The sequence below is a fragment of the Dendrobates tinctorius genome, unplaced genomic scaffold (assembly GCF_039654945.1).
Source record: "Dendrobates tinctorius isolate UK_male_01 unplaced genomic scaffold, ASM3965494v1 ptg000068l, whole genome shotgun sequence".
Lineage (NCBI taxonomy): Eukaryota > Metazoa > Chordata > Amphibia > Anura > Dendrobatidae > Dendrobates > Dendrobates tinctorius.
This window is the reverse complement of record NW_027361736.1, coordinates 3,512,423-3,540,000: the sequence shown is the minus strand read 5'-3', so window position 1 is coordinate 3,540,000 and position 27,578 is coordinate 3,512,423. Positions and strand designations below refer to the sequence as shown.

The window sequence follows — 27,578 nt, the reverse complement described above, 5'->3', positions numbered from 1 at the left end:
CAAAGTCTGTGGAGCTACAATAAAGTCCCATAGAAGCCATGGATGATAGATTTATTATGGTTCTGTACAATCTGCAGATTGTACAGAATCATGATATAGTCACATGCAATAGCAACTAATAGTAATAACAAGAGCAGAACAAATCTACAAAAAATATTAGATATTGTATACTAAAGAAACACAATATGTGAGATGATGTTAGACAGAAGAATAAACTGGAATGGAGTGTAAAACCGCTAAAGAATGGATGCAACAGAGCACAGACTGAGGGGCTTAATAACAGAGCAGTGCAGAGTACAAAGCAGAGCAGGGCTTACATAAATGGACCAGCCAGAAGAAGGGATGAGGTCAGCTGTACAGCCATGCTAAAAAGCCAGATATAGTTGACATATGGAGGCTACGAGGAAGTTGTGTTAAAAGTCATAAGACATGGAAAGAAAGATCTTAACCTGCTCAGAATAACACTGGAAAGGGCAAAGTGTATGGAAGAAGGGTTAGTTAAAAAAATATTGTTAGAAGAATGAAACAGAAAGGAAATCAGGTGAACACTTTTAGCAGAATGACCCTATGGGACAGTGAAGGGAGATTCAAGTGCTATAGTATTTATTTTTCATGTGAAAAATGTGAACACTAGTAGATTGATTATCGGCATTTGCAGGCAATACTGCTCATTTTGTTATCTAACCTTGCACATATATGTTTATAACAGCTCTATACATGCAAGTGCAGCAAACAGTGTGATGTTTAGGTCACTTTTGGGCCATACGTCTGTTGTATTATTTGTACACCCCTTCATAACAATCAAAGGGCAAACATAATCCAGAAAAGTTCTTATATGTTGGCATCACAAAAAGGCAAGTTTGCTTTCATACAGTAGATACCACATATGTTGCTTGTGAGTCATTTTTAATCTGTCAAAACATGGTGGATTATACAGTACAACACTGTACAAAAATTTGTGGCAAGATCTTTAAAGATACAAGCAAATTTATCTGCAGAAATACTACAAATTTTAAAAACAAAGACTAAATAAAAACGGGCTAAGGAGAGGTTTTTTAAGCCTGTGCTTACCATAATCCTGGGTGGGTTTAGTCTTGTTGTCTGCCAGATTGCTCTTTTCTGGTGGTCTGTCTTTTGCCCCTATGGCTCCTGCTTTATATTTTAACCTGCCTACTGTCCTGTGCTTTATAAGGAATGATGAACGCTTGAACTGAGCCAATGCACTTAAAGCTTGACTGCGGGATACTGCCCAGCCAGAAAGATTAGGGTGTGGGAGTAGAAGTCTACTCCTAGCTTCCCTCTTGCCAAAGTAGTGGGTTGAAAGGTAAAGTCTGCCTTTGCGGCAAAAAGGTTTTGGAGGTGCATAGCTTGGGTGGCTTTTTTGGCATGGCTGGCCCTGGGTAGCATAGATGTGGGATAGGCCATCAAAGAGCCCCTTCAGTTGACTGTTACTGGGGAGGCTTCTGAGGGAAGGGGCACTGGAGTGACTTGATGAACTCTGTGGGGGAATTGGATGTGGTAGAATTGCTGGATTTCTCTGAGCCGGGGCTATAGCCTGATATGGAGGCGATATGTGAAAAAGGAGAATGGGCAGGTTGAGAAGGTCGAGATGGACAGTTTAGCTTATGTGTAGCACCCTTGTCATTAAGTTTTTTCCTAGGTCGGTAGTATACAGAGAGGTCTACAATTCACCTGCGAAATCTGCGTCCCACAGGTGATGGAGTGAAAAAACTTAGTAAGGCCATCAATTAGCCCTTTGGTTTTCTTGATAACTTTGAGTGGGGAGCAAGAGGAAGTGAAAGTGGAGTTGATGTAATGAGGGCCAGGCCAAGTGCGGTCAGTCGCAGCAAGGCTGCAGATGGGGTCCTTCATAGATGCAGCATGACCAGATGGCAGTGTGGTGGGACACATTTTAGTTTTTTGACTCCTACCAGATGGCCCTCTTCCTGGGAATGAATTCAGAGTAGCTTCTTCATTGGAAATACACCTGCAAGAAGCGTAAAAAGGAAAAAAACTTTTGTAATGCAACAGAGAAATGAATTCAGTGATTTGTGAAGCAGATTGGAAAGTTATAAACTGAAACAAGCATTGTCACAAAAATGTAGTAAAGCTCTGCCTAGGAAGAATATAAAGGATCAAAAAAGAAAGCAGATGTCTTTCAGAACTTGTTCCTGCTTTCACATGACACAGTACCCAGTGCTTCACCAAATTTCAGTTGTCGATGAGGATGGTCTACTTTGTACTAATGTAAATGCAGACTCAATATGGGGGCGGTTAGCGTTTTTTTCCATCTCATACTTCAAGAGCATGCACAACAATAATGTTCATTGCACACTTTGAATCTCAATTACATCCACATATTTATTTCTACTCCTTCCTTGTGGGCTGCAATGTCATGTACTCCCCAGTCTGGCTTCCAGTTCACTACATGTTCTCCAAGTAGACAAATCACTCTCTGACTTCCTGCGAACTATGGGACATCATCACTTTAAATCCCTCCTGGCATCTCTCACACCAGTTTCATATCCACCATACTTATTGATCTGAATGATCCCTTGTACAGTTGAAAATATAACTACTCCTTTATTTGAGAGAGCGGAGATACAATAGGTCCACACAAAGATAAGTGGAGCTACAAAACTCCCAACTCACATTCAATATTTGGCCATGCTGTGTGCAGAATATCCAGTGTATTACAATGAGAACCAGCTTCAGAATTGTCTTCCACACCTCCTGCTTTAAAAGCAGACAGGTAGGAACTTATCACACACAAGAGGCATAGAGAGACAAGCTGAAGGTCAATCTAAGGCTGGGGTCACACTAAACGATGCAAAATACGGTCCGTAGATTACAGGCGTAATACGGATGAATGACCCCTAAATAGTGCTCCGTAGGTCATCCGTAAGCAAGGTGTGGTTGCGTATTTTGCGCATGTCTGCATCCGTATGTAATCCGTATGGCATCCGTATGCAATCCGTATGGCGAGATTTTCTCGCCGCCTTGCAAAATGGACATATAATGGAGCCCTATGACAGGGTTTATAACAGAAACGAAATAATAGATATAGACACATAGAATGCATATATATATATATATATATACCCACAAGTCATTGAGATAAACATATATATTTATATTTCACAGAGTTCTTCATAGCAGAATAGCCGCTAATTAAATTGCCGGCTTCTATCAAATCCTTCCCCAACCCAACATGAAATGACACATGGTTTACATTCAGTAAACCATTTCATTTCATGTTTTTTTATATGTCCTTGACTAATAATTAGATGCGGGTTTGTGTGCAAAATTTGGGAGTTGTAGTTGTCATTTAAAGGGGTTAATTCGTTGTTAAAAAATGCATGGGCTTCCCATTGCCCTGTAGCGGTGGCGAATGGGTTAATCTAACAAAGGGTTAATGTCACCTTACAATCGAATGGTGACATTAACCCTTTGTTAGATTAACCCACTCGCCACCAATATAGGGCAAAGGGAAGCCCATGCATTTTTTAACAACGAATTAACCCCTTTAAATGACAACTACAACTCCCAAATTTTGCACACAAACCCGCAGCTAATTATTAGTCATGGACATATAAAAAAACATGAAATGAAATGGTTTACTGAATGTATATCTGTATCATTTCATGTCAGGTTGGGGAAGGATTTGATAGAAGCCGGCAATTTAATTAGCGGCTATTCTGCTATGAAGAACTCTGTGAAATATAAATATATATATATGTTTGTCACAATGACATGTATATATATATATATATAAATATATATATATATATGTGTGTTCTATGTGTCTATATCTATTCTTTCTTTATTAAACCTGTCAGTGTGAGTTTACTGTATAGCGCACTGAATTGCCGGCTTTTCTAAAAGACACCGGGGTGCGCATTTCTCGCAAAGTCACATGTGTGGTCTGTGTGTAATCCGTATTTTTTGCGCACCCATAGACTTGCATTGGCGTATTACGGGCGTAGTACGCTGACAATCGCAGCATGCTGCGATTGGCACGGACCGTAGAATATGCCCGAGAAATATACGGCTGTTGGGAGCAATCCAATAGAGAATCATTTGTCCGTGTGTAATGTGTGCTTTTAGCGCCTCTCACTCGTCCGTATTCCTCGCTAGTGTGACCCCGGCCTAATGGAAAACATTGAGACTCTGCAGTATAAGAATGTCAGCTGTTTGAGAATCAGAAAATGGACCATTTTTCATCAATGTGCTCAATTTTCATGTATGTTTTGACAATTCTTTTTTTGGTGTACAAAAAAAAAATAAACTAACAATTTTATTTCATTTATTTTTTAATTTCCAAGCTTTTCCAGTCCATTATTTTAATATCCATTTCCAGTCCATTATTTTAAATTTTATTTTAAAGAATGTAATTATTTTTTACTAAAATATCTATTTTTAGTAAAAAAAAAAGAAACAGCCAGCAGTCAAATGACATCCAATGTTTTATTTTTTTTTTTTACCATATGTCGGCAACAATCCATTTAATCTACACAGGCAAAGAAATCAAACCATAGATGTCCAAAAATGTAAAAAAGATATCCAAGAAGTATCATTTCTCCTTGCGGAGATTGACATGCTAAGCATGCTGAGATGAGGAGACTTAACACCGCAATGCTCCTTTGGGAAATATGCAAATTGTCTCTTCAGAGAGAAAGAAGACTAGAACTCTAGTGCCATCTATTGGAAGTAGCAATCCTAAAAGTCAATGTCGACCCTTTAACGAGCCTTGTCCCGACTTAGGATAAAAGCCAAGCCAGAATCTCAATTTGCAGACACTCTGTTTTGGGGTACTGCCCCTCATCAGTGCAAAGTGCGAGATCTGGTTTGGCTGTGCGAGAGGCATCTGACCGATATCCAAGAAGTATTGTTTCTCCTTGCGGAGATTGACATGCTAGGCATGCTGAGATGAGGAGACTTAACCCCTTCACTACCAAGGGTGGTTTACACGTTAACTCCCGGGCCAATTTTTACAATTCTGACCACTGTCCCTTTATGAGGTAATAACTCTGAAACGCTTCCATGGATCCCGGTGATTCTGATATTGTTTTCTTGTGACATATTGTACTTCATGTTAGTGATAAAATTTCATTCAAATAACTTGCGTTTATTTGTGAAAAAAATGGAAATTTGGTGAAAATTTTTAAAATTTCGCAATTTTCCAACTTTAAATTTTTATGCTCTTAAATCACAGAGATACAGCACACAAAAAACTTAATAAGTAACATTTCTCACATGTTTACTTTACATCAGCACAATTTTGGAACCAAGATTTTTTTTTGTTAGGAAGTTATAAGGGTTAAAATTTGACCAGCGATTTCTCATTTTTGCAACACCATTTTATTTTTAGGGACCACATCACATTTGAAGCCACTTTGAGGGGTCTATATGATAGAAAATACCCAAAAGTGACACCATTCTAAAAACTGCACCCCTTAAGGTGCTCAAAAACACATTCAAGAAGTTTATTAACCCTTCAGGTGCGTCACAGGAATTTTGTTGAATATTTAAAAAAAATGAACATTTAACTTTTTTTCACAAAAAAATACTTCAGATTCAATTTTTTTTATTTTACCAAGGGTAACAGGAGAAATTGGACAGCAAAAGTTATTGTGCAGTTTGTCCTGAGTACGCTGTTACCTGATATTTGGGGGGGAACCACTGTTTCGGAGCATGGCAGAGCTCAGAAGGGAAGGAGCGCCGTTTGACTTTTTCAATGCAAAATTGGCTGGAATTCAGATCGGACGCAATGTCACATTTGGAGAGCCTCTGATGTACCTAAACAGTGGAAACCCCCCACAAGTAACCCCATTTTGGAAACTAGACCCCCCAAGGAACTTATCTAGATGTGTGGTGAGAACTTTGAACCCACAAGAGCTTCCCAGAAGTTTATAACGTACAGTGGTACAATTAAAAAATCATATTTTTTCCACAAAAATGATCTTTTCACCCCCAATTTTTATTTTCCCAAGGGTAACAGGAAAAAGTTATTGTACAATTTGTCCTGAGTAAGCTGATACCCTATATGTGGGTGTAAACAACTATTTGGGCGCATGGCAGAGCTCAGAAGGGAAGCAGCGCCATTTGACTTTTTTGGCTGGAATTGAGATCGGACACCATGTCGCGATTGGAAAACCCCTTATATACCAAAACAGTGGAAACCCCCACAAATGACACCATTTTGGAAACTAGACCCCCCCAAGGAACTTATCTAGATGTGTGGTGAGAACTTTGAACCCCCAAGGGCTTCACAGAAATTTATAACATACAGCCGTACAATTAAAAAATCATATTTTTTCCACAAAAATGACCTTTTCACCATCAATTCTTATTTTTCCAAGGGTAACAGGACCCTAAAGTTATTGTGCAATTTGTCCTGAGTATGCTGATACCCCATATGTGGGGGTAAACCACTATTTGGGCGCATGGCAGAGCTCGGAAGGGAAGCAGCGCCATTTGACGCTTTTGGCTGGAATTGAGATCGGACACCATGTCGCGTTTGGAAAGCCCCTGATGTACCAAAACAGTGAAAACCCCCCACAAATGACACAATTTTGGAAACTAGACCCCCCCAAGGAACTTATCTAGATGTGTGGTGAGAACTTTGAAACCCCCAGTGCTTCACAGAAGTTTATTACACCCGGGCGTGAAAATAAAAAAAATCGTATTTTTTCCACAAACATGATCTTTTAGTCACCAATTTTTTTATTTTCCCAAGGGTACCAGGAGAAATTGGACCCCAAAAGTTGTCCAATTTGCCCTGAGTACACTGATACCCCATATGTGGGCTAAAACTACTGTATGGGCACACGTCAGGGCTCGGAAGGGAAGTAGTGACGTTTTGGAATGCAGACTTTGATGGAATGGTCTGCGGGTGTCATGTTGCTTTTGGAGAGCCCCTGATGTACCTAAACAGTGGAAAACCCCCACAAGCGACCTCATTTTGGAAACTAGACCCCCTAAGGAACTTATCTAGATGTGTGGTGAGCACTTTGAACCCCCCAGTGCTTCACAGAAGTTTATAATGACCGGGTGTGAAAATAAAAAAAAAATCGTATTTTTTCAACAAACATGATCTTTTAGTCCGCATTTTTTTATTTTCCCAAGGGTAACAGGAGAAATTGGACCCAAAAAGTTGTTGTCCAATTTGTTCTGAGTACGCTGATACCCCATATGTGGGAGAAAACTACTGTATGGGCACACGTCGGGGCTCGGAAGGGAAGTAGTGACATTTTGGAATGTAGACTATGATGGAATGGTCTGCGGGTGTCATGTTGCCTTTGGAGAGCCCCTAATTTACCTAAACAGTGGAAACCTCCCACAAATTAACCAATTTTGGAAACTAGACCCCCTAAGGAACTTATCTAGATGTGTGGTGACCACTTTGAACCCCCAAGTGCTTCACAGAAGATTATTACACCCGGCGTGAAAATAAAAAAATCATTTTTTCCACAAAAATGATATTTTTGCCCCCAATATTTTATTTTCCTATTGTAACAGGAGAAATTGGACCCCAAAAGTTGTTTTGCAATTTGTCCTGAGTAGGGTGATACCCCATATGTGGGGGTAAACCACTGCTTGGGCGCATGGCAGAGCTTGGAAGGGAAGGAGCACCATTTGACTTTTTCAACGCAGAATTGGCTGGAATTGAGATCAGACGCCATGTTGCATTTGGAGAGCACCTGATGTGCCCAAACAGTGGAAACCACCCAATTATAACTCCAATCCTAACCCCAACATACCCCTAACCCTAATCTCAGCCCTAACCCTAACCCTAGCCCTAACCCTAGCCCTAATGGGAAAATGGAAATAAATACATTTTCTTTTAATTTTATTATTTTTCCCTTACTAAGGGGGTGATAACGGGGGGTTTGATTTACTATTTATGGCGGCTTTTATATTTGGCAGCTGTCACACGCTAAAAGACGCTTTTTATTGTAAAAATAGTTTTTGCATCACCACATTTTGAGTGCTATAATTTTTTCATATTTTGACCCACCAAGTCATGTGTGGTCTTATTTTTTGCGGGACTAGTTGACGTTTTTATTGATACCATTTTCGGGCATGTGACATCTTTTGATCGCTTTTTATTCTGATTTTTGGGATAAAATAAACTCAAGGAAAAAGTGCAATAAAAAGATGTTATTATGGTAAAAGCTTAGCACACATGGAATAATAGAGGACACTCGGTAATTAAGATAAAAACAACGAAAAAACACCAAGAAAAAATGTCCAAATTTAATTTATTAGCAATTAACACATATATGAATTAATAAATTGTATATAAAATATATGTATGTATACATGTATAAAAGAAAATATATATGGTAAAGAGGTAAGGGGGTCAATGCCAAAAGGCACAACCGGGGACCAGAATTAGCAATAATAAAATGACATATAAAGACAAAAAATTCATAAATAAATAGGTACACAACGTGAATATTAACAACTTATATATGTATAACAATATAAGTGACCGTGCTAAAGTGAATGTGCTGAGCAAATATAAAATGCAAACAACAAAAAAGAAAATATATATCTTTTTATATATTATTAGTGCAACAGAACAATATATTAGAGTATTGAAATTAATATGTATATATATATAAAAAAATATATATATAATAATAAAATAAATAGTGACTCAAATATAAAGCAAACTCTATAATATTGTGCTCACGATTAACAAGGTGACACGCAAAATTGCCCAAAAATAAACGGTGAAAAGAGGACAAATAATAGACACTATGTGCAATACATTTATGCTGCAAGGGTCCCCGGGACGTGCCAGCCCCGACGCGCGTTTCGGCGTACCTTTTTGGGATGCAGAATGAACAAAAACAAGCGTTTCATGAATTTCTTTTGGGGGGTGCGTTTACACCGTTCTGCGTGCGGTAAAATTGATAAAGCGGTTTTACTCTTCGGGTTGGTACGGTTACAGCGATACCTCATTTATGTCTTTTTTTATGTTTTGGCGCTTTTATGTAATGAAAACAATGTTATATAAAAAATAATTATTTTTGCATCGCTTTATTCTGTGAGCTATAACTTTTTTATTTTTTCGCTGATGATGCTGTATGGCAGCTCGTTTTTTGCGGGACAAGATTACGTTTTCAGTGGTACCATGGATATTTATATGCGTCTTTTTGATCGCGCGTTATTGCACTTTTTGTTTGACGGTATGATAATAAATCATTATTTTTTGCTTCGTTTTTTATTTTTATTTTTTAAGGGGTTCGCTAAAGGGGTTAACTAATGGGACAATTTTATAGGGTGGGTCGTTACGGATGCGGCGATACCAAATATGTGTACTTTTATTTATTTTTTTTTTATTTCCAAAAAATGAATTTATTTGGGAATTTTTTTTTTAAATTTATTTAGCGATTTTTTAAAAATTATTTTTACCCTTTTTTTTTTAACTTTATTACATTGTCCCAGGGGGGACATCACTGTCCTGTGACAGATCGCTGATCTCTGTGACAGATCAGCGATCTGTCACAGGCATAGACGCAGACTTCCTCATGCCTGCGCTTTGTAGGCACTGAGGAAGCCAGCTCCCTGCAGGCCCCCGAAGGTCCCCGTCGCCATATTGGATCCGGGGACCTGCAGGGAAAGAGACCCCCCGCAGCAGCGCTGCACATTGCACTGCTGTGGGGGGGCTCAGGGAAGCACGGAGGGAGCCCCCTCCCTGCCGATGCTTCCCTTTAACCCCCGGTACATCGCGATCGTGTTTGATCGCGGTGTGCAAGGGGTTAGCGTGTCGGGGGCGGTCCGTGACGCCCCTGACACATTGTGCCGGGTGTCAGCTGTGATAATCAGCTGACACCCGGCCGCGATCTGCGGCGCTCACCACGTGGGCGCAGCTGATCGCGCTAGACGTAATATTCCGTCCATGGGACTTAGGGCCCAGGTCACATGGACGGAATATTACATCCAATGTAGGAAAGGGGTTAAAGCCGCAATGCTCCTCTGGTAAATATGCAAATTGTCTCTTCAGAGAGGACAAGGACTAGAACTCTAGTGCCACCTACTGGAAGTAGCAATCCTAAAAGTCAGTGTTGACCCTTTAACGAGCCTTGCCACAATTTGCATATTTTCCAGAGGAGCATTGCAGCTTTAAGTCTCCTCATCTCAGCATGCTTAGCATGTCAATCTCCGCAAGGAGAAATGATAGTTCTTGGATATCGGTCAGATGACTCTCACACAGCCAAACCAGATCTCACTTTGCACTGACAAGGGGCAGTACCCCATAACACAGTGCCTGCAAATTTAGATTCTGGTTTGGCTTTTATCCTAAGTCATGTGACAAGGCTCGTTAAAGGGTCGACATTGACTTTTAGGATTGCTACTTCCAATAGGTGGCACTAGAGTATTAGTCCTCTCTGAAGAGACAATTTGTGTAAAAAAGAGAAATGCCATAGGGAAAAATTATTGAATACATGAAGAAAGAGGTGCAAAACGCCATGGAAAATCATGACAACAGCTATCAGTAATTAGAAAGCAATTCGGTCACTTAGCAAAAAAAAAAAAAAAAAAAACACATCAGCTGGTTCAACTGATTGCCTATAAAAAGGGGTCTCATTACCAAGGTGCCACACAAAAAAATCTCATGATGAACCAGTGAGCTGTGTCGAGACCTTTGCAACCTTATTGTTGTAGAACATACTGATGGCATTGGTTACAGAAGAATTTCTAAACTACTGAAGATGCCAGTAAGCACTTTTGAGGTCATAATCTAGAAGTGGAATGATCATCATTTTACCATAAACCGACCATGACCAGGTGCTCCCCGCAAGATTTCAGACAGAAGAGTGAAAAGAATAAGGTTTGTCAAAGAGCCAAGAGACACCTGTGGAGAGCCATAGAAAGACCTAGAATCAGCAGGTACAATTGTTTAAAAGAAAACTAAGTAATGCACTCAACCTCCATTGCCTGTATGCACGCTCATTAAGAAAGATTCCATTGCCGAACAAAAAGTATGTTCAAGTGCATTTAACATTTAGACAAGTCTGTGAAATACTGAGAAAATGTAGTCAGGTCAGATAAGACCAAAATTGAACTCTTTGGATGCCATAATACACACTAAAAGCACCAAACCAACGGTGAAGTTTGGAGGTGAGAACATCAAGGCGTAGGGGTTTTTTTTTTTTCAGCATATGGCACTGGTAAACTTCATGTAATTGAAGGATGAAAGGACAAAATGTACTGAGACATTCTTTATAAAAATCTGCTGCCTCTACCAGGATGATGAAGATGAAACAAAAGTGGTCGCCTCAGGAAGAGATTGATCCCAAACACACAGCCAAGGAAACTCTCAATTGGTTTCAGAAAAAGAAAATAAAGCTGCTAGAATGGTCCAGCCAACCACCTGACCGGAACCCAATAAAAAATTCATGGAAAAAACTAAAGCTCAGAGTTCATAAAAGGAGCCCACAGAAACTTAAGGATTTGTTTGTGTTTGTGTGGAAGAATGGGCCAAAATTACACCTGAGCAATGCATGCAACTAGTTTCTCCATACAGGTGGTGTCCTGAAGCTGTCATCAGTCACTAACAAAGGCTTTTGTACAAAGTATTAGTTAAATTTCAGTTTACATGTTCAATACTTTTTCCCTGTGTCATTTCTCATTATTACACATAATTACATTTCTGGACATCTATGATTTGATTTCTTTGTGGATTGGATGGGTTGTTACCAAGATCTGGTGAGAATTTCACGTCAATTGCAACTTTAGAAATATATTTACTTAGAAAATTGGTGACGCGTTCAAAACTTATTTAAACCGCAGAATACATATACCGTATTTTTCAAATTATAAGACACACTTTTTTTCCTGCAAAATTTTGTCCAGATGTACCTTATGTGGTTGTGGCTATGGATGGGAGGAGTGGAAGTGGCGGAGGACCAGGTCATAGGAGGCAGAAACCGGCTGCTGCAGCTTACAAGTGTACCTGCTGTTGAAGAAAATGATTGCTCCCTACACCTTTAGTCCCTCCCACCTCTATGCACTGAAGTCGGGAGGGGGGAGGAATTATAGGAGTGGAGAACAGTGAATATTTTAATTTTATTTTATTTATTTATTTATTTATTTTTAATAGCGGGCACATGTGATTGCAAGGCAGCTGCAGGAAGACGGCGGTTATGGCTACCACTGTGCCCCCTATTAAATAAATGATTATTCACTGCTCTCCACTCCTATAGTTCTGGGTGTGGGTAGCAGTGAATATCCCGGCAACTGACCTCAGCGTTTGGAGGGCGCATTGCAGTGACATCATGCACTGTTACATGCTGAAAGTAGCTGCTGGCATCAGCACTAGACATCACGCTGCGAGGGAGCAGAGGAAAGGTAAATAGAATTGCTTATTTTTTTATGTGTGCTGCGTGATGAGGGATGGGTATGAGGGGACCATGTATACCAGGAGGGGGATTCTATATATCAGGATGCAGGAGATATAAATATATATATATATACACAGTCATATGTTAAAGTTTGGGCACCCCTATTAATGTTAACCTTTTTTCTTTATAACAATTTTGGTTTTTGCAACAGCTATTTCAGTTTCATATATCTAATAACTGATGGACTCAGTTATATTTCTGGATTCAAATGAGGTTTATTGTACTAACAGAAAATGTGCAATCTGCATTTAAACAAAATTTGACCGGTGCAAAAGTATGGGCACCCTTATCATTTTCTTGATTTGAACACTCCTAACTACTTTTTACTGACTTCCTGAAGCACTAAATTGGTTTTGTAACCTCATTGAGCTTTGAACTTCATAGCCAGGTGTATCAAATCATGAGAAAAGGTATTTAAGGTGGCCACTTGCAAGTAGTTCTCCTATTTGATTCTCCTATGAAGAGTGGCATCATGGGCTCCTCAAAACAACTCTCAAATGATCTGAAAACAAAGATTATTCAACATAGCTTTTCAGGGGAAGGATACAAAAAGTTGTCTCAGAGATTTAACCTGTCAGTTTCCACTGTGAGGAACATAGTAAGGAAATGGAAGAACACAGGTACAGTTCTTGTTAAGCCCAGAAGTGGCAGGCCAAGAAAAATATCAGAAAGGCAGAGAAGAAGAATGGTGAGAACAGTCAAGGACAATCCACAGACCACCTCCAAAGACCTGCAGCATCATCTTGCTGCAGATGGTGTCACTGTGCATCGGTCAACAATACAGCGCACTTTGCACAAGGAGAAGCTGTATGGGAGAGTGATGCGAAAGAAGCCGTTTCTGCAAGCACACCACAAACAGTCGCCTGAGGTATGCAAAAGCACATTTCGACAAGCCAGTTACATTTTGGAAGAAGGTCCTGTGGACTGATGAAACAAAGATTGAGTTGTTTGGTCATACAAAAAGGCGTTATGCATGGAGGCTAAAAAACACAGCATTCCAAGAAAAACACTTGCTACCCACAGTAAAATTTGGTGGAGGTTCCATCATGCTTTGGGGCTGTGTGGCCAATGCCGGCACCGGGAATCTTGTTAAAGTTGAGGGTCGCATGGATTCAACTCAGTATCAGCAGATTCTTGACAATATTGTGCAAGAATCAGTGACGAAGTTGAAGTTACGCAGGGGATGGATATTTCAGCAAGACAATGATCCAAAACACCGCTCCTAATCTACTCAGGCATTCATGCAGAGGAACAATTACAATGTTCTGGAATGGCCATCCCAGTCCCCAGACCTGAATATCATTGAACATCTGTGGGATGATTTGAAGCGGGCTGTCCATGCTCGGCGACCATCAAACTTAACTGAACTGGAATTGTTTAGTAAACAGGAATGGTCACAAATACCTTCAGCCAGGATCCAGGAACTCATTAATAGCTACAGGAAGCGACTAGAGGCTGTTATTTTTGCAAAAGGGCGATCTACGAAATATTAATGTCTCTTTTATGTTGAGGTGCCCATACTTTTGCACCGGTCAAATTTTGTTTAAATGCAGATTGCACATTTTCTGTTAGTACAATAAACCTCATTTGAATCCAGAAATATAACTGAGTCCATCAGTTATTAGATATATGAAACTGAAATAGCTGTTGCTAAAACCAAAATTGTTATAAAGAAAAAAGGTTAACATTAATAGGGGTGCCCAAACTTTAACATATGACTATATATATATATATATATATATATATATATATTTTATTTATTTATATCTCCTGCATCCTGATATACAGTGGGTATGGAAAGTATGCAGACGCCTTTAAATTTTTCACTCTTTGTTTCATTGCAGCCATTTGGTAAATTCAAAAAAGTTATTTTTTACTCATTAGTATATAAGTCTGAAGAGACATTTTGCTCAGTATTGAGTAGAAGCATCCTTTTGAGCTAGTACAGCCATGAGTCTTCTTGGGAATGATGCAACAAGTTTTTCACACCTGGATCTGGGGATCCTCTGCAATTCTTCCTTGCAGATCCTCTCCAGTTATGTCGGGTTGGATGGTGAACGTTGGTGGACAGCCATTTTCAAGTCTCTCCAGAGATGCTCAATTGGGTTTAGGTCAGGGCTCTGGCTAGGCCAGTCAAGAATGGTCACAGAGTTGTACTGAAGCCACTCCTTTGTTATTTTAGCTGTGTGCTTAGGGTCATTATCTTGTTGGAGGGTGAACCTTCGGCCAAGTCTGAGGACCAGAGCACTCTGGAAGAGGTTTTCATCCAGGCTATCTCTGTACTTGGCCCATTCATGTTTCTTTAAATTGCAACCAGTCATCCTGTCCCTGCAGCTGAAAAACACCCCCATAGCATGTTTCACTGTTGGGATTGAATTGGGCAGGTTATGAGCAGTGCCTGGTTTTCTCCACACATACCGCTTAGAATTATCACCAAAAAGGTCTATCTTCATCTCATCAGACCAGAGAATCTAATTTCTCATAGTTTGGGAGTCCTTCACGTGTTTTTTAGCAAACTGTATGCAGGCTTTCACATGTATGGCACTGAGTAGAGGGTTCCGTTGGGCCACTCTGCCATAAAGGCCCGACTGGTGGAGGGCTGCAGTGATAGTTGACTTTGTGGAACTTTATTCCATCTCCCTAATACATCTATGATGCTCAGCCACTGTGATCTTGGGGTTCTTCTTTACCTCTCTCCCCAATGCTCTTCTCCCACGATTGCTCAGTTTGGCTGGACGGCCAGGTCTAGGAAGACTTCTGGTGGTCCCAAACTTCTTCCATTTAAGGATTATGGAGGCCACTGTGCTCTTAGGAACCTTGAGTACTGAAAAAATTATTTTGTAATCGTGTCCAGATCTGTGCCTTGTCACAATTCTGTCTCTGAGCTCCTTGGCCAGTTCCTTTGGCCTCATGATTCTCATTTGGTCTGACGTGCACTGTGAGCTGTGAGGTCTTATATAGACAGATGTGTGCTTTTACAAATAAAGTCCTAGCAGTTTAATTAAACACAGATGGACACCAATGAAGGAGTAGAACCATCTCAAGGAGGATCACAAGGAAGTGGACAGCATGTGACTTAAATATGAGTGTCTGAGCAAAGGGCCTGAATACTTATAACCATGTGATATTTCAGTTTTTCTTTTTCAACAAATTTGCAAAAATTTCAACATTTCTGTTTTTTCTCATTCAAGATGGGGTGCAGAGTGTACATTAATGAGAAAAATTAACTTTTTTGAATTTACCAAATGGCTGCAATGAAACAAAGAGTGAAAAATTTAAATGGGTCTGAATACTTTCCATACCCACTGTATATGATCCCCGTCCAGGTATATATATCTCAAAAAATAAGGGAAACACTAAAATACCACATCCTAGATACCACTTGATGTAATGAATGAAGATTTGTTACTGGAATATTTCATTGTGGAATGCGTTGAGAACAATAACACATAAAAATGATCAATGTAAGTTGGATTTAATATTCCATGGAGGTCTGGATTTGGAATGATACTCAAAATCAAAGTGAAAAATCAAATTGCAGGCTGATCCAACTTCAGTGCAAATGCCTCAAGACAAGGAAATGATGCTCAGTAGTGCGTGTGACCTCCACGTGCCTGCAGGACCTCCCTACAATGCCTGTGCATGTTCCTGATGAGGTGGAAGATGTTCTCCTGAGGGATCTCCTCCCAGACCTGAATTAAAGAATCAGTCAACTTCTGGACAGTCTGTGGTGCAATGTGGTGTTGGTGGATGGAACGAGACATGATGCCTCAGATGTGCTTGATTAGATTCAGGTCTGGAGAATGGGCAGGCCAGTCCATAGCATTAATGCCTTCATCATGCTGGAAATGCTGACACATTTCAGCGACATGAGGTGTAGCACTGTCTTGCATCAGAAGGAATCCAGGTCCCACTGCACCTGCATATGGTCTCACAATGGGTCTGAGGATCTCATCCCGATACCTAATGGCAGTCAGAGTACCTCTGGCTAGCACATGGAGGGCTGTGCGGCCTTCCAAATAAATGCCTCCCCACACCATTACTGACCCACTGCCAAACCCGTCATGCTGAAGGCTGTTACAGGCAGTCATGTCTGTCACATGTGCTCAGTGTGAACCTGCTCTCATCTGTGAAGAGCGCTGGATGTTATTGTCAAATCTGCCAGTGTTGGTGTTCTCTGCAAATGCCAATCGCCCTGCAAGGTGTTGGGCTGTAAGTGGGCTCTGGCACTGCTCCTCCTTTTCTTCCTTGCACAAAGGAAGAGGTAGCAGTCCTCCATGTCTCCTGGTGTACTGGCCTCTCTCTTGGTATCTGTTCCGTGCTCTGGACACTGTGCTGACAGACACAGCTACCCTTCTTGCCACAGCTCACATTGATGTGCCATCCTGGATGAGCTGCACTACCTTAGCAACTTATGTGGGTTGTAGACACCGCCTTGTGCTACTGTACAGTACCTCTAGTGGTGAGAGAAATGACAAAATGCAAAAGTGACCAAAAAAACAGCTAAAACGGATGAGAACAAAGAAATGATCTGTGATCACCCCCTCCAAAACCAGCCCTTGGAGTTACATTGTGTTGTTTAAGAGTCCCCATTATTTTTTAGCTATATATATATATATATACAGTATATATATATATATATATTATACACACACAAATGTCTCTTAAGACTGCAAAGCTACTACAAGATTTGAGAAATCTAAATTTCTGGTGTTTTAAACATTTTTCCTAGTAGTTTAAATAAATAACTGAATAATATAATGCCAACAGTTGTTGTGAATGTGAAACACAAGTGTCACAGAGATCCCTTAAAGTCACACCTAAAGGTGAATTCCCTCTAAGTAGTCGAGCAGAACACAAGTCAGTGAGATTTCCACCATAAAAAACCAGCATCCAAACTGCCGTTACCCAAACTCTTTTTACCCGTAGATTACAAAGTTAGGGAAACCCCTACTCACTATATGCTTCTAATAACATTTGGAAGCTTTAGTTAAATTTGCATGTATCAATATTGTTTAACAGAAATATTATTTATTAAGCATGCATCAATACAAAAGATAGCACAATATGACTTGCAGCAGTATAACGTGAGTCACAAATCCATGTGCCACTGCACAGCAGTATACAGCTCTTCACTAGAATCAGGGAGAACAACACAGCCAATGATCATCCATCTCACCACCACCTTAGCCACCACCTCTTTCCTTGGTCTCAGATTGCAGATTAGAACATAGTATAGCGAGTGCCACTTGAGTACCCGAGCCCCTGTATTGTAAGCCTGTATGGCCTACCAATTTATGGCTGACTATTACTTTTAGACATTTCCAATAACTATATCTTTATGTAAAGAATACAAAATTTCCTTCAATGTTATTTTGCAGCTAATCTCCAGTACATATAAGTATATGGTACATGTAGGCCGTCCCACAAGGGTTATGAATGAAAAAAATGCATCACCGCCCCCCAGCTTGGCGATGCCCACATCACATTGTACATCTTTGTACAGCGCTTAGTATGGGCTGTGTGGGTCGCCCTCACAGGGCCGTGGGGTACTCGGTACCGGGCCGGTGTCGGCGGGACGTGTCACAGCAGCGGGGACCCGGTCCGTGGCCCTGGGCACCCAAGTAATGGAGGGGAGTGTAATGGTTTGAATGAATAGTTTGTGACGCCTTCTGTGGTGTTCGGCAAGTGAGGTGTTAGGCTGACGCTGCTTGCAGATCCTCTGGGGCCTGTGGTGTGCTGCAGCCAAGATGGTGAAGCTCCCCACAGTTGGAGCTGTAGCCCCAGGGCAGTGTAGATGTAGGGGAAGAGGAGAGGTGCAGGCGGTGTAGAAGCTGGTACCCAGATGTAGTGGTGCTGGGTATGTTGGCGCGAGAATCAATGGAGGACACCAGGGCTTGTAGTTCCAAAGCTTTACTCACAGTCTGTAGTACACACAAGTGCCTGCCTCCGTGCTGTGTCCTCTGGGTCAGGGACTCAGCCAACCTCCAGGCAAAATGGAATGCTCCCTTCCAACGCTCCGCCAACATGTGCCTTTCTGAACGTCTCCTCTATAGCGCCTTTTAGTGTGAAGATCTCCTAGTACTGAGTTACACTGGAGTTCCTCCTAATCAATGTTCCCAAGAACTCTACTTGTACGGCAGACAGCTGTAGCCTACTTCGGGGACTCCTTACTCCTGAGTCCCGGCTCTCTATCCGTGTTGCTGTTGTGCCCCCAAGTCTTAGAGGGGAGTAGTGCATTTACAGCCCACTACTCCACTAGTATCGTGACAGGATACTCAAGCCATAAAAATGGATGCCGCTGGGTCAGAGACTTTAGAAGTGCATGTTAAGAAGCTAAATAATATCACTGCCACTGTACACGCTGAAGTGCAGACATGGAAGAACAGAATAGAAGGCCTAGAGGGGCAGACTAAATATGATATGCAAGTGCTCAGTCAGACCCTTCAGGAATTGCATGGCCGAGTTGCGGCTCTGGAGGCACAATCTCAGGCTTCTGTTCCTGCCATCCCCAAACTACCGCCATTTAGGTTTGGTGGCGACCGAGACAAATACCGTGGGTTTCTGAACCAGTGTCGTTTATACTTTGCTGCACATGTCACACAGTTTCCTACGGGCCGATCCAAAGTATTGACTATCATCATGTTGCTGACTAATAAGGCTCTTGCCTGGACAAACCCTCTGATAGAATCACAGGATGCATGTCTGAACGACTTCAATATGTTTATCGCCGCCATGGGGCAGATGTTTGACGATCCGAACCGTGGCCTTACAGCTGAGACGGCCCTGCTGAATTTGCGTCAAGGTAAACGCCCAGTGACTGAGTACACTATGGATTTTAGAAGGTGGGCTCAGGACACCACCTGGAATAGTGCAGCAAAGTACTCAATATTTAAGAAGGGGTTGTCCAGTTCTATCAAGGACGAGCTTGCACGTGCGGAGGCTCCCACTGCTCTAGGTGATTTCACCAATCACTGTATTCGCCTAGACGCTCGCATCTCTGAATGAAAACTAGAAAGGTGGTCTGAGATGAACCGCAGCAATAAATCGCTTCTTCCTTTCCTTCCTAAGGAGCATCCGGACCCAAGTCCTCAGGAGTCCGCACCTGAGCCGATGCAGGTAAATTCCCTACGAAGTCGAGTAAGTGACGAACGGAAGGAATTTCGCTTCAAGGAGAATTTATGTTTTTACTGTGGGAAGTCAGGACATTTTATTATCAAGTGCCCCAATCGTTCTCACAGGACAACCGCAGCCGTGGTAGAACGCGACTTCTCTGAATCATACTCCATAACTTCCAAATCAGGGCCACCCGAAATTGCAGCAGCCGTTCCTGATTATGACTTTTCAGATATGAACTCTGTTACATCCGAAACGATACTACCCATTAATGCTGTTATTCTATCTTCTGCAGTTTCATACCCTTGCAATAAGAAAAAAGATTCACATTGTTACCTTCCTATCAAGATCTGGATTGACTCCCGTTGGGTGAACAATTCCGCCATGATAGACTCTGGGGCTAGCGGTAATTTCATGGACACTTCTTTTGCTAAGGAATATGGAATCTGATCACAGAGAAGAGTATCTTCAATTCTGATGGAGACTGTGGATGGGTCCCCTTTGACCTCGGGGCCCGTAGACCAGCAGACTGAACCACTGAAGGGCCTCATGGGAGATGATCACCAGGAGAAATTGCCCTTCCTTCTGATTTCCTCTCCACATTTCCCTATTATCTTGAGTTTACCCTGGTTGCAGGCTCAAAATCCCATCATTGACTGGGAGACTAAGAGATTACGCTTCCCAGCTAAAGAGGTAACTTCTGAGAAATCGATTGATCCATCTCCGGGCAACCCATCATCGGACCTAAGGTTACCGGCAGTTTATAAAGAATTTTCGGATGTGTGCGATAAAAAGAATGCAGATAAATTACCACCACACCGCTCTTATGACTGCCCAATCGAGCTTCTGCCTGCTGCTTCCATTCCTTTTGGTAATATTTATCCATTGTCCGGGCCTGAGCTCAAGACTCTCAAAGAATATATCGACGAGAACCTGTCTAAGGGATTTATACGCCCCTCATCCTCTCCAGCCGGTGCACCCATCTTTTTAGTTAAAAAGAAGGATGGATCCCTCAGACCCTGTGTTGATTATCGGGAAATTAACAAGGTAACCATTAAGAACCGCTACCCCCTGCCATTAATTCCGGAGCTTCTCGAGAGAGAGTTCATCAGGCCAAGGTCTTTTCAAAATTGGTCCTACGCGGGGCATACAATCTAGTCCGTATAAGATCTGGAGACGAATGAAAAACAGCATTTAGGTCTCGATATGGACACTTTGAGTATTTGGTCATGCCATTTGGACTTTGCAATGCCCCAGCAACTTTCCAACATCTAGTAAATGATATTTTCAGAGACATTCTTGATCTTTTTGTTGTAATCTATTTGGATGACATTCTGATTTTTTCTAGCTCCATGGAGGAACATCAGCAACATGTCAAGACTGTCTTGCAGCGGTTGAGAGAACACCATCTGTACATCAAGCTGGGGAAATGCGAATTTCACAAGTCGGAGATCCAATTCTTAGGTTATGTAATTTCCCCACAGGGTCTGAGTATGGATAACAGCAAGATCAAGGCGATTCAGGAGTGGCCAATCCCCAAGAACGTCAAAGAGGTCTAACGCTTCATCGGATTTGCTAACTTATACAGACGTTTCATCAAGAACTTCTCTGACATCGTCTCGCCCATCACCCAGTTGACACAGAAGAAGACAGCATTTATTTGGTCCCTTCAAGCCCAAGAAGCATTCTCTCGACTCAAGAACGAGTTCACGTCAGCATTGGTACTGATCCACCCTGACCCGGAACTCTCCTTCATTATTGAAGTAGATGCCTCAAACTGTGTCACCGGGGCTATACTGTCCCAAAGAACAGGTGAGAAGAATTTACTTCATCCTTGTGCTTTTCTTTCCAAACGACTGTCTCCTGCCGAAAAGAACTACGATGTAGGAAATAAAGAATTACTGGCTATCATCGCCGCCTTCAAGGAGTGGAGACATCTTCTGCAAGGAGCTTCACAGCCGATCGTGGTCCTCACGGATCACCGCAACCTTGAGCTCATCAGGTCAGCAAGATGCCTGACCCCACGGCAGGCCCGCTGGAGTCTTTTCCTTAATCAATTCAATTTTACAATCTCTTATAGACCAGGTTCACGCAATGGAAAAGCAGATGCTCTATTCCGGATGTACTCCACTGACGCTGTTCCAGATACTCCACCTAAGACCATACTTTATGATTGCAATTTTATAGGAGTCATTCATAATCAAGATTTGTTGCAGGTCATCAAAGAAGCTTACAACTCTGATCTTTTCCTGTCTCAGCCATCTGATGAGGTAAGCCTTCTTTTTAAGAATGGAGTTTGGACCCGGGAACGGTGCCTCTACATTCCTGAAGCCGTGAGGTTAAGAGTGTTGAGATTGATTCATGATTCTAAGGTTGCAGGACACAGAGGAATTCAGAAGACTCAAGAATTCTTATCTCGCTTCTTCTGGTGGCCAGGTTTTCGGAAGGATGTCCAGAAGTACGTTTCATCTTGTGAGGTATGTGCCAAATTCAAGGTTCCACGTGCCTCCCCTACTGGTCTGTTACAGCCTTTGCCAGTGCCGTCTCGCCTGTGGGGATCCATTTCTATGGTCTTTATTGTAGAACTGCCCCTTTCTGAGGGAAAGAGTGCGATTTTGGTGGTGGACGATCGCCTGACCAAGGCGGCCCATTTCATCCCTTGTTCCGGTTTACCCTCTGCGAAGGACACTGCTGACCTAATTATCCAGAACATCTTTCGCCTGCACGGGGTTCCGGATGAAGTTGTTTCTGACCGTGGAGTTCAATTTACTTCAAAGTTTTGATTAAGCTTTTGTTCAGCATTAGGCATAGAAGTTGACTTATCTTCTGCTTTCTACACACAGTCCAACGGGCAGACAGAACGTACCAACCAAACACTAGAGCAATATCTTCGCTGCAACGTTTGCCAAGATGATTGGGTAAGGCTACTCCCATTGGCTGAATTTTCTTATAACAACTCCCAGAGTGCCTCCACCAAGCAGTCTCCATTCTACGCTAACCTGGGATATCACCCTAGCATTCTCCCCAGATTACCGTTAGATACATCTTTACCAGCAGTTGCCGACAGGATCTCTTCACTTCAACAGAACCTTGAACTTCTGAAAGAGACTTTGGGTTCCGCACAAGAGAGGTACAAGAATGTAGCTGACAGATTTCGCAAACCAACACCAACATTTAAGGTAGGAGATTTAGTCTGGTTATCTACGAAGAATTTAAAGATGAAGATCTCTTCCCCTAAGTTGGGACAGAAGTACATCGGTCCTTATAGGATCAGTGGCCTGGTAGGTGCCATTGCATGTTGCTTAAAACTCCCAAGAACATTGAAGATACATCCTGTCTTTCATACTTGTTACTCTGTTATGAATGAGTCACCGTAGGAGGCAAAAACAGAAATACTAGCTAAGTCCAGAAAACCAGAGAAGTTGGCAGCTATCGGATTACAGACCCCTGAACCTATCAACATCAACTAGCAGTAGCTGTGGGGGGTTCCTACGGTGCCCTAGACCCCTCGATCACAGCCGGAGAACTACATAGCCTAAAGACAGAAAGGGAAATCTAAACTGCCCCAGAGCAGACCCCAAAGCAATAGGCAGCCCCCAACATAGAATGATGGTGAAGCAAGATGAAAAAACACTCACACAGATAGAAAGATAGGTTGAGCAAACGATGGGGCCCAAGCTAACTATATAGGACAGGATAGAAAAGCTGCTGTCTGTAATCCGCCAAAACCCTATCAAAACAAGAGCCAACAGCTGATAGGGAAAAAAGCCCTGAAGAAGCTAGGCTTCAAAAACACTATATCAGTACTCAGGTATTTTCTGAAGACAGAGCAAAAAGGAATTCAGCACACCCCAGCAGGGAATGGCAGAAATCCAGAAAAACAAGGTAAAACAAAACCAAAACACAAATGCAAAAAGGAGAGCAGAAAAACTTAGCTTTTGAGGAGCAGGAATCAGACTGGTCTCCTAGAATCCCTCAGAGAGATCACTAGCAAGGCAGAAGGGCGTCGGCTGCCTTATATCCAATCAGCAATTCCCGTCACCCAGTCATCATCATCCTGCCCAGATGCTTGGTAATCAGCCTCACTACCTTCCTTCACCAGAAGAGGGAGTTCATCAGACCTCAATGGTGAAGGGGAAAATGAACTCCCAACACTTCTCTACTAAAGACTGTAGTACCAAATCCTTTTCCAGGACGTTCATCTCCTCCTCCTGATCCCGTTCTTGTGGATGGTCAAGAGCAGTTCATCGTTGAGAGGATTCTGGATTCAAGAATCTACAGAAATCAACTGCAGTATTTGATTAAATGGCAAGGCTATTCCTCAGAGGAGAATTCCTGGGAACCCGTGGATAATATTAACGCCTCCCGACTGAATGAGCAGTTCCATCAAAGGTACCCTGGCAAGCCTGGTTTAGGGTCATCCGGAGACCGTCCTTGAGGTGGGAGTAATGTCAGTATCTAGTCCTAGAATCTGTTTTTTCTTACCCTTAGACTTGCCCTTAGTTAACATGGATCTTGATGTTTCACAAGTCGTCCATCTTGCTTTCTGCCAAAGCTGTATATAAACCCAACACCTGTTCTGTTTCATTGCTTGAGTATTATGTTTTGGACTTTGTGCCTCTGCAGTCCCAAGCCTGGACTTACTATCCCTGTTGGTCCTCTCTTAACGGCGGAGTCCTCCGTCGACCTGCACGTCTGGATCCCTGCTTGCCGACCGAGTGATTGGTCAACACTTGACTTCAGGAACCTCTGCCTGACTACACCTGCAGTGAAGTAAGAACTCCAGCCAGCTAGTGTGTTCCTCCGCTCTGCAAGAGTCTGTGTCTTGTGCCCGCATTGCTCAGTGACTTTGAATGCTGTGTCGCAGAGTATCAACTCTGCTATTACCATTTATCAGATTGACTGAACATTTATCTGGACTTATATGCTATATTGCATTCAGATCACTAATACAATATTGCTTGCGCAACCCATTGTGTCTGTAGTCTCTTTGAACTAGCCACTGGTGTCCAGTTGTCTCCACTAGATCGTGACACCCTCTTCCAGGGATCTCCTTCCCTCACTCCTCTCTAAGTGACTTCCCTCTCAGACTGACCTCCTCAGACTGACCTGTAATCCTCAACTTTCCCGCTCTGTTATGTATTCTCAACTTCACCCACCTCCCAGCACGTTTCGTGTTCCAAGCAGGGAGCCACCAAAGGTGCTCTGCTACACTCTAAGCAAGAGCCACAATGTGGCTTTGCAGAACTACCCTGTTGTGTGGGGTGTGGGTGTTGGAACATGGTTAGGAGCCTCCACCTTACCTGGATGGTGGGGCACCACACCTCAGGAGGAGGTGCAGTACCTCTGTGGCGACTGAGTCTCAGGGGCGCCACATGTGCATGCAGCAGGAACATCTGACCACAAATTGGTGGCTCTCCACAGCACTGTGGCATGCAGGGCACAGCCGTGAGTCGGCATGAGAAGGCTTCCTTTGACCCTCCTCCCACTTTGCTCTGATGTTTGATGCGGACCCTGACAATGTGGGAGCTACTATCTACTACACTGGAGAGTGAGTGGTGCGGTATTATTCTCACTCCCCCTCCGTCTGGTGAGTGTGGGTCACAGTGTGCTCTACAGTAAAAATAATTAGGTGTCAAGACCCCATCTCTTGGCCCACATATAAATACTGTATGCCTTAGCATTTCATTCAGTCATCCAACCACACGGTGGCAGTATTTTGGTTACAGACAGACACAGGACACACTAAGATATATACACATATATATATATATTAGATAGCATCTCTAGTAAGAGAAACAGTTGACAATGTGCTATACTTAAGGACCACAATGCTCAAAATTCTTAAGTCTGCCATTCGATGGCTGTTAAACAGAGCATGGTTCGGCCTATCATTCGTTCATGTCTTCCATACACAGGAGCACTCATTTCCTGCATTCTCTATGAGAAAGCCAATAGCAAAACATGTCTGTATTGTTTCAGGGAGATGAAAAGTTATCAATCAGCAGTCCAAAACTAGGAATGGCAGATTGATAATTCCCCACACACATTAGACTGTTGGTTGAACACATTGATATTGGTGTGATTGTCTGACATTCATCTAATGTGAGTTTTAAAAGGAATCTGACACCAGGTTTTTGACACCTAATCTAAGAGCAGCATAATTTACAGATGGAGACCACGATTCCAGTGATGTGTCATGTACAGGGCTGCTTAGTGTAGTTTTGATAACATATAGACATGAGTTTGGTAGGGGTTTGACATCTGGCATCCTTTACAGATCAGCTGGTTCCAGCTGATCTGTGGTGGTGACGGGTGTTAGACCACCTCTGATCTCATACTGATAATAATCTATTCAATGGATTTGGCCATCAAATGATCAATACTGGACAAACGGTATAATAGCAGATTAATCTTATTAATAAGTGTTAAAAATGAAGAAACAGATATAATAAAAAGGAGTCCAGGAGCCATGCAGAGTGGACATTTACATTAAATATACATTCCATTATGAAAGAACTTACAACATTCGTTGTTTTAGTTTGTTTTTTGGACGGCCCATTGGTTTCGCATATCGCCTCTTGATCTTAGCAGCTTTTTCTTGAAGGATCTTTCGACCCTTCTTTTTTGGCTGGCAAACCTGACATAGCCACATCCCTAAAGCAGACAGAGGTACAGAATCAGCCCACTATGAAGGTTATCATTTACTCATCATGTTAAAAATACTCCATATTTTATGTTGCTATTCCTTATATTCTTTATTTTGTAGCAGCTGAACAGACACAAAAAGATTAAGTTTAACCCCAACACCCCAAGGCCATTTTCCCTTTTCTATTTTTTATTCCTCTTCCTCTTCTTCCAAGAGCCACACATTTTTTATATGTTGGGACAAGTTTTACTTTTGAATGACACCATTAATTTTACCATGTAATGTACTGGAAAACGGAAAAAAAATCAAGTACAGTGAAATTGCCAAAAAAGTGGAATTCCACAATTATTTTTATAGTTTTTAATTCAACATGTTCACCAAATGCTAAAACTGACCTGCCATTATGATTCTCTAGATCTGTACGAGTACGCGGATATCAAACATACATAGATTTTATTTAAGTGCTCAAAAAAATATCGTAAATTTGCATGAAAAAAATAAACACTGCTTTTGTCACCTTTTTTCCCCCAAGACCATAAGGGCTCATACTCACTGGAGAGAAAATCGGATGAGTGCAATCTGATAAAAAAATCGGATTGCACTCTGACCAATGTTATTCAATGGGTGACATCTCATTTGCGATTTTTTTCTCAGCTGAAATCGGACTGAGAAAAAAATCACAGCACGCTGCGATTTGCTGCCATTTTCGGGTGAAAATCGTCAATGCAAGTCAATCGGTGCGTGTACAAATCTGACAGCATTCACACCATGCGTGTGCTGTCCAATTTATACGCAACGGAGTCCTTTGAAAATATGCGGCTACTGTCAAATCACACTGACAGCTCAGAAAAGATTAGACAGAATAGATATTGTAGGGATGCGACTCGCTCAGGTGCAGCGGGAGACAATCATGAGACAGGTTCTTCCCAAAATTCATGAGGTTTATTTTCTCCATAAACCAGCGTATCACCAAAATAGCCTCTAGCTTAGGCACAAAAGAACATAAACGTCCGTGGCTTCAGACTCGGACCGAGAGTCTCAGCACATGCTGGGAGGTGTAGTCCTCCCCATATACAACCTCTGTAGTGTCCCGCCTGGACACATGGAAGTCTGTCCACACTCAGACAGACTCCCTCCACTCTCTCTCACATGTGCCAAACACCTCAATTACATAGCCCTGTAACCACACCCACAGGTGATCACATGACTATGACATCACTAAACATTGTATAGACACACACAGGCTTCCCTGACACAGTGTAACAGAAAGATCAGCAGTACCTCTGCTGATCAATACACCCTGGAGCCTGCATCCCAAGGCCACCCACCTTGAGACCCATAATGGTCATTTAGGACCCTGCTCCTGTTACCACACTGAATGTGCCTGTACACCC

The 27,578-nt window shown here is 42.1% G+C and overlaps 1 protein-coding gene across 3 annotated transcripts in view; it reads right to left on the bottom strand.

Annotated features, from left to right (window-relative positions):
• KAT6B (lysine acetyltransferase 6B) overlaps positions 1-27,578 on the bottom strand; it is a 695,781-nt gene that overhangs the window by 347,082 nt on the left and 321,121 nt on the right. For all 3 annotated transcript variants that reach the window (XM_073581049.1, XM_073581050.1, XM_073581048.1), the window contains 2 exons: positions 26,060-26,192; positions 1,932-1,987 (listed from right to left, as the gene is read on the bottom strand). In XM_073581049.1, coding sequence (XP_073437150.1) covers positions 1,932-1,987; positions 26,060-26,192 — 189 coding nt within the window. The remainder of the gene's footprint in view (positions 1-1,931; positions 1,988-26,059; positions 26,193-27,578) is intronic.